General features: G+C 17.1%; 1 protein-coding gene across 4 annotated transcripts; it reads right to left on the bottom strand.

The window, feature by feature from the left end:
• Positions 1-723: 723 nt before the first annotated feature.
• On the bottom strand, positions 724-10913 carry LOC122720205 (mitochondrial glutamate carrier 1-like). 4 transcript variants are annotated; one of them, XR_006347729.1, is made up of 9 exons: positions 10675-10910; positions 7167-7212; positions 6832-6966; positions 6585-6734; positions 4781-4917; positions 2106-2291; positions 1877-2027; positions 1430-1658; positions 725-986 (listed from the first exon to the last, which is right to left on the bottom strand). XR_006347729.1 is itself a non-coding variant. In XM_043946745.1 (8 exons), exons 1-8 carry the CDS (start codon positions 10727-10729, stop codon positions 1520-1522), a joined length of 996 nt encoding a protein of 331 aa, XP_043802680.1. In that variant the 5' UTR covers positions 10730-10913; the 3' UTR covers positions 724-1519. The 4 variants fall into 4 exon arrangements, 3 of the variants coding, with proteins under 3 accessions (XP_043802680.1, XP_043802679.1, XP_043802681.1); XM_043946745.1 differs by having other exon boundaries at positions 724-1658; positions 2106-2288; positions 10675-10913; XM_043946744.1 differs by having other exon boundaries at positions 724-1658.
• Positions 10914-11526: the final 613 nt, after the last annotated feature.

Genomic DNA, 11526 nt, shown 5'->3' with positions numbered 1-11526 from the left:
ATAATATAATAATATATATTATAATATTTATTAATATTAATAACGCTAATAATAACGCTATTAATAACGCTAATATTTTTATTATATTTTCAAAAAATTTTTACTAAAATTGGCAATGAATTCCCATTTCATAAACTCTCTAGAATGTTCTCACAAAATTTCTTAAGAAAAAAAGTGGAAGAACAATTTCTCTTAATTGCTATGATTTTTTTGATATTTAAAACACATTTGATACAAATATACAAGTATCTAAAAATAAATTATTAATAAAAAATAATTAAATAATTAAATAAAAAATAAAAAATAATATAGAAATATAATTAATTACATTAATAAAATAAAGAAAAAAACTATATATTAAATTTAAAAAAAAAAATTATTTTTTTTTATTTTACTCTTAATCATATCAATTAAGAGTTATATTGTAAATATATTAAGAGTTATTTAATATTATTTCATCCTACAGTTATAATAATCTCTGATAATTGAATTAAAAATTAGAATTATAAATAAAATTAAAATCTTATAAATTAAATTTTTTTTTATAATATATACCAGTGTTTCCATTATTACAACATAAATATATAAAAAGTGTTAACAATGTTTAATTGATTTTTTGTATAATTGTTTAATATTTATTAACAATATTACATATTATACATTAGATAAGTAACACTTTATGCATAATTTTATTCATTCCAAATATATATGAAGTAAATAATATTATATAAATTCTATTTTATCTTTACAAAATTTTAGCAACATATATATATATATAATGATATATTGTAAAACATACTGTAAAAGTTGAAAAAAATGTTGGAGACACTGGTTTCTGACGAAATAATTCATATGGAGAATAGATAAAATAAACAACGTGATCGCAAATTATAGATTTCATTTTCATTTTCAATAATACTAGATCAGACTCTTTTTTATTTATAAATGTTGACTTAGCTTTTATATAGCTCAATAACCTTGATTATCTGAAGAAATAATAAGATTAATCTTTGAAGCATAATCATAATCATAATGCATTTTTTTCTTTTATTTATATTAAACTTAGCTATAATATCTCATAATTTAATTTTAATAATCAAATTTAAAATTATATTTTAAGATATATTTTAAGATATTATGACTTATTTTATTATTTTGATAAAATTTAATTGTTATATAGAGATTTCTATTTCGATTACAATTAGCAAGTTTATTTGATTTTTAGATTGCAATATATAAAAAAAAATTAAAAGAACTTATAAACAAAAAGAAAAAAAAATTATGATAATATATACATGTTAAAACTAAAATATTAATGAATAGAAATTAATAAATTTATCGAATAAATCTTGAACAATAGTTTACATATATCTGATAACCAAGGTTTTCATATAATTAAAGAAAAATATAACTTCAAAAATTAACGAACCATATTAAGCGAAAAAATATATTTATAATGCGCCAGTTATTGTCATTTTAATCCCAGAGTATTTAAGTATAAGAAAGTAGAAAGTAATGTTCATTTAAGACCCAACAGCCATTCTGCAACACCAAGGTAGTAAACAGTTTGTGCAATCCCAAAAAGAGGTGCTATTACAATCATTCTGCATGCTCCACCTTTGAAGAATGCAATTGGACCTTCATTCTTCAAAGTTTTACTATAAAATTTATTATTAAATGTATTTTTTTTATAATTTATTTTTTATTTGCATAATATAATAAAACTATATATGTAATAATATAATTGAAATAGCTAATAGCTAAAATATTATTCAAATCCTTTTATTTATTATTTTTATATAATTTTCTAATTATATTATTTTAATATTTTTAATTATTATTAAAAAAAAATGATATAATGAAAATTTATACTTACGTTATACAATCTAATACACCATTATATGTTGGTTCACCAGGAGCCTTTTTGATTACTTGCAATCTAGTTTTAATTACATCAAATGGATTCACTGACAATGCAGCTATAGAACCAGCAGTACAGCCAGCCAAAAATGAACACCAAAATACAGCTAAACAATAAAATAGAAAAATATTCATAAAATTTTAAATTATTAATAAATCTTTAATATGGAATATTAAATACTTACAAGAGCCATCATCTCTTTTTGGCCCAATATCATTCAGTCTAGCAAATAATGGGAAATAAAGAATAGAAAATGTGACATCTCTAAGTGCTGTTGCACCAGTACCTTGATAAAGTCCCAGAATACCTCTTTTTCGTAATAAATCTTTCGTTAATGATAAAGCCGATACTTTTGATATAGTTTTATCTGCTGTAATAAAATAATTTATTTTTACTTATGTATTATTATTTTATTAGTAACAATAGATTTCAATGTTTTATTATTAACTGGTTATTTATACTTATTTTAAATTGGGCGCATGTGCGCATATTATATGTATATAAATTGAATAAATATATGAAAAAAAAACAAAAAAACTTTAATTCTTTGAGTAAGAAAATATTAATATAATAAAATATAATGAAATATTTTTATATGATGTAATAAAACTTGATTTTTTATTTTTTCAAAAATAAAATTTTAATCTTAAAAATACTCCGAATGCTTATTTAAAATATTATTAATGCTCTCATGTCTCATGAAACTAATTATTACATAGATGAAATATGCCATCTGCAACGATGATAAAAAACAGTCAACTCATTGATGAAACCGTAAATGAAATATTCATTTTATTAATTACTAATTAAATTTTTATTTATTGAAATCAAGTTTGATTTATTATTCGATTTATAATATGAAAAAATTAAAGATTATTTTATTAATTTTAGTTCTTGGATACTTTGTGTACTATGGACAGTATATATAGATCAATATTGGATTATGTTTAGACATTCATGATTTTTACTATGAATTTTTATTTATTATTATTATCTTACTATGAATCTAAAATTAAAACTGAAATTTTTAGAATCTATTTATCAAATTCTATCAATATATAAAAATTAAAAAAAAATATAAAAATTTTATATTTGGGAAAATAAATTTTTACTTATTAGAAATTTGAAAAACGTAAAAAATATATAAATTATATACATATATTAATTATCAATATAATATAAATTATATAAATTATTATATATTTTTTAATTGAAATTGTATTATACTTATTTCTTTTTTATTTATTATAATTTGGATTTTTACAATTTTAAAAAATTTTTTTTAATAAATTTATATTGAATTAAAAATTGATATTTCTGAAAATAATACTATGAAAATCATAACACATTCGCTACTATTAAATCTAATTTCATTAAATATTATTATTTGTTTGAAAAATATATTTTTAAATTAAAAAAATATATTTTTATATATTTATTATATTATTATATTTTCTGTTACCAAAAATATTTTTATTAATATTATAAATACAATAAATAATGATTATTTTACATTGTTTATTTTGTTTAAAAAATAAATTTATTTATTATATATTGTCTATTAACAACATCATTTAGATCAAGGAAACTGACACTCATACAAGGCATTTGACTCTTTTTCCTATCTATTTTATTAAGATAGCTATATTTTAGAATAAGAATATAGTAAGTAGATTGTGATATATATAGTGATATTAACTAACTTGCTGATTGAGAAAAGAATTAAAATAATTAAAACAAATGCGCAACATATAAAATGATAACTAACACCTACATTGCGATTGTAGCTTATTCATTACATCTTTATTCTTGTCGTAGTATACCACACCATTATAAGATACATGGAATGATTGACATTGTATGATTCAATGACTTACAAGTCATGCCAGAGGAAAAATTTGACAGCCCTGATTTAAATAATTGAATGGATATAAGTTATATATCAATTGCAACGAATGTGTTAATATATTGTAATCCATGGTTAGTTATTTTATACTGAAAAAAAAAAAAAGATTATTTATAACACACAAGGAGAACATTTTATATAAAAGAAAAAAATACTTTATAACAAATCAAGCATAAAAAAAAATTGAATCGTAAAAATTTTATTAGAAATTTCAATTAAGAGAAACTCGATCATAGAGAAATTTATAAATAAATTTTATATTTAAAAATTTAAAAATTTATGAAATAATATTTATATTTATATTTATAAAAATAATAAAATTAAGAATGAATTAATTTTTTTTTCATTTTTTTAAACAATATTATTCGTAAAAAGATTATTTATATTATAAGAAAAAAAAATAAAAGCATTTTTTTTATAAAAGGATAAAAATTATTAAATTTCTTTTTTTAAATAATTCTTTATAAATAAGTCAAAGATCATAATTTAATATTGGAAAACTCATCAACAAAATCTAAGTATTCTAATTTGAAAGCAAACACAATTCTTTCAAACTGTTTACCAATTTATATTTGATAATGCTGTCATCCATCTGCAACTAAATCTTCCTGTCTTTAATTTTTATTGGTTATCACAGATGTCACTGGCTGTAAATAATATCAATCGAACGAAATATGAAATTTTTCGATTCAAATTTTTATTATAATTTATTACAAATTTTATTGACTGTATTTTAAAAATTGTTTTCATATATTAAAATAAATTAAATATAAAATATATTCACAGAAGAATCATTTTTAAATCATTTACAATTATAAATTTCTTAAAAACTTTCTTTTTAATCAATAATTGCTTTTCCCTTTTTTTTTTTTTTTTTGCTTAACAATAATCCTAGCTTAATTGTTTCCTAAAAATCAATTTGTTTTTTAAAATAATAATAAATTTATATCTACCTTCTTTTGCTGCTATTGCTATTCGTCCAGCATCTTGCATTTGAATTTTGAGTAATTCCATTGGTGTTGTGACAATAATTTGACATGCTCCAGCTAAACCACCAGCTAACATTTCACGTTCTAATGGCAGTTTCTGTCTATACAGAAAATTAGATTTTAACTTTTAAATTAAATTTAAATTTAAATTTATTGTTTATTATTTTGTTTAAATATAAAATCTTATTGATGTGATTCAGACATTTTATATTTAAAGTATTTGAATTATTTTAATTGGACAAAACACAAAATAATTTTTATATATATATATATATTTTTTTTATTATATAAATATTGTATATTTACTTTTAATTTCTTTGACAAAACAGCTTCAAAGATTCAATGATGTAATTGGCTCAGAAATATATAATAAACAAAAATATTAATTAAATTTTAAATTAGAAAAATTAGATAGAAGACCAATTTTAAATAACAATTGAAGTATATTATCAAGGTTAATATTTTAAACAATTTTTTCTTATATATATATATATAATCACTGTTATTTTTTTTTTTAAATTTTTAATATCGCATCATTCTATCTATATATTTATATCTATGACAAATATATAAAAAAAAATTATATATATAAAAATTTTACAAAAAGTAAACATAATATTTGTGCAATAATCTTTTTATATCAATATGTTTGTCTCAAAATATTTTAAAGCAAATATCATATTAAAATATAAATATTAATATCGATATTTATATTAATATGGAATTATTGCTATTAATCAAGCTATTATTATATTATATTATATGTTATTAATATTAAAGAAAATGTGATATTTAAAAAAATGTGATACCTAAAAAACTATTAATTTAGAATATCATAAATAATAGAACAAATGAACTTATTATATATGAATCAATATTTGAATAAAAATTATAATTTTAGTATTTCTGATTTAATCTGCAGAAAAATAAAATAAATAAATTTTCAAAAATTTTTCAACACGTATTCAATTGTTGAAATCATATTAAAAATGTAAACAAAAGTTTAAATTAAATCATTTAATCATTTCATTTGCATTTTAATTTTATGATTTTATATGATTTTTTCAAATATTTCGAAAATATAAAATATAATATAGAATTTTTAGATTTCAATATTGTGTTGCTAATTCAGAATATTAAAAATAAAAATAATTTAATATGAAATATTCCTAGAGTTATGTTATTAATAAATAAAGAGGAAATATTGATTAATTAAAACTTATAAATAAAAAATGACCACTATTTAACAAAGATTTTGACACAACTAGTTGATTATGTTATAATAAAGAATAAATATTATGGAGATTAAGATTAAAAATCAATATTTATCTAATATAATAGTTTCTATATTGTTTTTGTATTTGATTATATCACAAAAGAAAATTAATAATAAATATTTATATAATAATAATTAATAAATATTTATATAATAATAATTAATAAATATTTATTTTTATTTAATTTTATAAAATATAGAAAATAATTTAAAATACCACTATTTCAGATTACTTGCATTAAATAACAAAATTCTTTTACACCACTTAATTAAGTCAAAATATTAACTACTTTATATTTTTTTTATATTTTCTTTATATTATTCAGAATTTGAAATATAAGAATTTATCAGTTTCCCTATAATTTCATATAGTTTTATTTATTTCTCTGCAATAATTTTTTATTCATCTTGATATTCCAAATATGCTGCATTTCCATAATATACTATATTTATAATATATATCTATTTAATAAAATTGAAAAAACAATATACCCAGATCCAATAGATAAATAGTGACGAAAAGTATCATTGGCAGTGAGTTTAATTGCTTTTTCTGGTGTAATTAAAAGTATATTCACACCAGATCCTTTATACATGCCAAAATAACCTTCAGCCTTGTAAGTTTTGTTAAAGCAATCAAACCTGAAATTTACAATTTTTACATTTAATAAAAAAATTATTTATATAATTGTGCATATTTTGTTTTGTTAGAAATTTGTTAAATCTTGTATTGACTTACATAGATTTGTACATTCGTTCACCATTAGAAGCGATAATTTGATTCTGTAATCGTGTTTTAACTAAATCTAATGGAAATACAACAGAGACACCGATAATACCTGCGATTCCGCCATTTATAATTTTCGGAAGAAGTCTAAAATTTAATTAGGAATAATATAATTATTTCAAACTTTATTTTATATTATATAATAATAATAATAATTAATTATTAATAATTATTGTAATTAAATATAAATTTTTTTCATGTATTATAATAATAATAATAATAATAATAAAACTTAATATTATATACATTTTTTAATTATGATTTCTTATATCTATCAAATAACTTACTTAAACTCATTTGTAGTTTTTTTCACACTGCCCTTTTCCATTGAAACTATAAATTATAATTTGTTCCCTATTAGAAAATTATAATTTATTATATAAATAATATATATAATAATAATATAAGAAACATATAATAATATAATAATGTATAATAATAATCATATTTATTACTATCTATAATTAAGTAATATAATTTTATGAATTATATTTATTACTGCATTATATGAGTAAATATTGCTTAATAAATAAGAAAATTAATACAAAGTTTAAAAAAATCTTAAATATAACTTTATCATCTTATTTAATTTTTTTCATTATTAATTCCATTTTTATTTTTATATATATATAAATTTACATATATTAAATTATTTTTTTATATAAAAATATTTATTTATTTTATTATTGGTAATATAATTTTTTATTGATAAAATTTTTATATTAAATATTAAATTTAAAAAATTATATTAATTTTTTATATTAAAAAAAAATAATTTATTTCAAAAACTTACAACTATGATTTTTATAGATAAAGATTATAAAAAATAACTAATTTATATGCATATAATATGTATATATTTAATCATACGTATTAAATATAAATATAATAAATATAATAAGTTTTTTTATTTTAAGTATTAATTTATTATTTTAAATATTAATATTCAGAAAGATATATCAAAAAATCATTTCTCTATATATTTTTAATTTTATAGTTATTATTATACATAATTTGTATATAATTGTATTGTTTCTTGTAATTCAATTTTAGTGATTATTTTTTAATATATTTTTTATAGTTATAAAAATATAAATTGTATTTAGCTATTTAATGCACATAGTTTTTTTGCACAATAAGCGATAAATTAAATAAATTAAATTTTAATATTTGGACATTTAAGAAATTTAAATTAAAAAAAAAATAATTTTTTATAAGTTTTAGAAAAATGCAATTTTAATTTATGATAATGTTCGAATACATCGAAATAAATTAAGATAACTTGTTTTTTGTAATCATATGATTTTTTTTATATAAATTAAAAAATATATATATATATTAAAAAAAAATGATAAATATCTAAAATAAGAATAAAACATTCATCAACAAAAGATAATTTTTAATATATTAAATTACTTAAAATATGTTATAAAAAAAAGAAAACATCAAACGCAATATGATATTTTCGAAATAAGCAATTGTTATTTTATTTCGAAATAAAATCGTTATTATCTTTACTTTTCTTATTTCATTTTCTTATTCAAATTGTCCGCAAAATGAAAAATCCGAAAACGGATAAATCCCTAAAAGTTAGAAACCATAAATCTTTAAATTCGTTCAAAATCGTCATTTTATTCTTTTCTAAAATGTTACTTATCGATTTCATGATTTGCCGTTATTTCGAATTTCTCATTCACACATTTTTCGTCTTTTTTCTCATCCATTAAAAAATAAAATCACTTTTACTAACTACAACGAATATCTTAATATATTAAAAGATAATCAATTCAATTTAATCAATTTAAATTATAAAAAATAAATAAACAAATATATAAAAAAATATAATTTCTTGTAAATTGTAATGTCCGAATATTAATTCGAATCTATTTTCTTGATGAAAAACAAAATCCATATATTATTTATTTTCTATGAAAGCTAGTAGAGATAGCAATTTGATTAACAACTAATATTTCAAATATTATTGTGATTAGTCAAAAATATCAACTGTAATGTTACATATGAAATATCTAATTTATTATATACATTAAAAATATTTGTCGACTATATCTTCTATATAAAAATAGTTATTAATTCATAATTATTTTGCCAATTTAATAATCATATTTCAAAAAAAATAAATCAAATTTAAATTCTTTTATTATAAGATAAATTAATTATAATTTTTTAAATAAAAAAAATGATTAAAAAAACAATAATTTAATTAATTATATAAATAATTAATAATAAATAATTAATAATCAATAATAAATAATATCTAAATAATAATTGTATATGATCTTTTTTTATTTTTTTTCTTTATAAACTACAATGAATAATCAGGAGATTCTAAAGTAATCTTAACTATTTAATATCTTCCTAACTAACTTTTTAATATCTTCAATTTGTAATAGGTTACAATTAGGATAAGCATCGATTTGTCTTTAAGAAAATCTTTTATCCTATCAAATTCTATCAAAAACTGGGATAGTTTTTTATTATTCAATAAATAATAATAAAATAATAATAATAAAATAATTTTATAATATAGAAAAAACATTTATTATATAAAAAAAATATATATAATTTTAATTTTAAATATATATATAAATTTGCTGTTATTAATGTTATTAATAATTTCTATTTATTATATTTAGCTTATGTGCACTTCTAATTTCGATGTTAAATTAAAAAATTTAATATCTCTGCAAGAATTTTTCACGTTAATCTTTATTATTTGTTTACGCAAATATTTAGAATTTAATATTGTAAAAATATATAAAAATTATAAATTGTTTAAGTCATGTGTATTGCATTATTTCTGCATTACATTAATATTAATTTAAATCTTTAACTTAACTATATTTATAATATATATTAATTTATAATATATATTAATATCATAATATAATATACAAATAGTGAAAATATTATATAACAGATTTATATGAATAATTTTATTTTATTTACAAATATTCAAAAATTTTGTAATATTATATTTTATTAAAAATTAAAAAAAAATTTTTTAAATTAGAAAAATATAGATAAAAATGCTTATATAAATATGTATGTATTATTTAATATATTGTATGTATATATATATATATATATATATATATATATATATACATATATATATATATACACACACACACACACACAATAATATTTCGATAAAATTTGTAGATATCAATTTGGATAATTTTATTTCAATGGAAATTACAATATTAATGCTGTCATATAGTATCATGAATTTAGCTTAATTTAAGAATTAAATATTAATATATTTTAAAAAATCTTTAAATATAAATACAAGAATCAATAATTTATCATTTAAGTACATAAATATAGATAAATAAATAAGAAAACAATAAAAAATAAAAATAAATACAAATAATAATAATAAACTATACATAGGATATATAATATAAGAGAGCATTCTAATAAAGTACTTAGGTTAGGCAACAACCACATCACCTGAAACTATATGATAAAAAGGTTAGATTTTAATTTACAAAATATTTTCCTAATATCTCTTGTTTTATTTAATATTCTTTTCAATGATTCACATATTTAGAAATAAAATTTTCAATTAAAAAAAGCCTTCCAATCACGAATCTTAAAAAATTATTGAATATATGACAATCTGATCAATCTTCACGTCAAGTAAACAATTAAAAAATGTAAAAAAAATATAAGTGAAAATAGACAAATTGTTATTGGCAAGTTATTTTTCATAAAGTTTAATAAAATTTTAGAATGACAGTCAACCGGAAATTTAGCAGAAGACATACTCACCGATTAAAAATGGAAAATCGTTGCTATTCCGTTGAGAAAAAATAATTCTTATCATCGAAAATGATGATAGAGATAACGCATAAACTTGATCTTAAACAGACAATGTAACTAGCATGATATTCGAAGATTTTCGTTTCACTAAGGATCTTAAGAGATGAAAGAGAACTCAATATGGTCCACGGGTAAAACTATCGTTAACTTACGTCACCAAGTTACGCACCAATCGTAATATTTGAAAGAAGAGAAAGAAAAAAGCTTTTTCTGAAGGATTCTTTAACAATTATGAAAATTTATAAATTAATTATTGATAATATATTTGTCAAAATTGGAATATACATTTAATTTGAATATAATCTAAATACAAATCAATATAATTTATATTTAATTTTAAAATAATTATATTATTAAATCAAATATTAATATTTTAAAAAAATATTATTAAATATATATATATGAAACATAATTTTTTATTATTATATTATTATATTTTTGTTATTATAATTATATTTTTAGAAAGAATTGAGATTCTAAATATTGATTTCTGTATATTTTTCAATTGTTAAAATTTGAATCTTAAAGAGCATATTGAAAATATATAGTATTAAAATATTAAATAATGATATTTAATAATAAAAAGATTCCTAATTAAGTAATAATCTACATATTAATTATTAAATTAGTTTTTCACATTTCTTTTTGTATGAAAAAATTTATTTTTATCAAACAATATTCGATTAAAATTATTCTCTGGAGATGGCAGTACAATCACAATTTAAACTAGTGTCGAGTAGAAAAAATTTATGATGTGAAAATTAAATTTGTTTCATTTTCTACATTTCTTTAATAAATATT

The sequence above is a fragment of the Apis laboriosa genome, unplaced genomic scaffold (genome assembly GCF_014066325.1).
Source record: "Apis laboriosa isolate Shangri-la unplaced genomic scaffold, ASM1406632v1 scaffold122_cov146, whole genome shotgun sequence".
Taxonomy (NCBI): Eukaryota; Metazoa; Arthropoda; class Insecta; order Hymenoptera; family Apidae; genus Apis; species Apis laboriosa.
Note: the sequence above shows the minus strand (reverse complement) of the source record. Positions and strands in the feature narration are given on the sequence as shown.

What these genes read in the sequence shown, in the direction of transcription:
- LOC122720205 (XM_043946744.1), bottom strand. Translation starts at nt 10,729, where the DNA reads ATGATAAGAATTATTTTTTCTCAACGGAATAGCAACGATTTTCCATTT. An exon ending in GAACGAATGTACAAATCTAT is followed by an intron (nt 6,735 to 6,831) that starts GTAAGTCAATAC and finishes TGTAAATTTCAG; the next exon opens with GTTTGATTGCTTTAACAAAA. An exon ending in GGTGTATTAGATTGTATAAC is followed by an intron (nt 1,659 to 1,876) that starts GTAAGTATAAAT and finishes TAAATTTTATAG; the next exon opens with TAAAACTTTGAAGAATGAAG.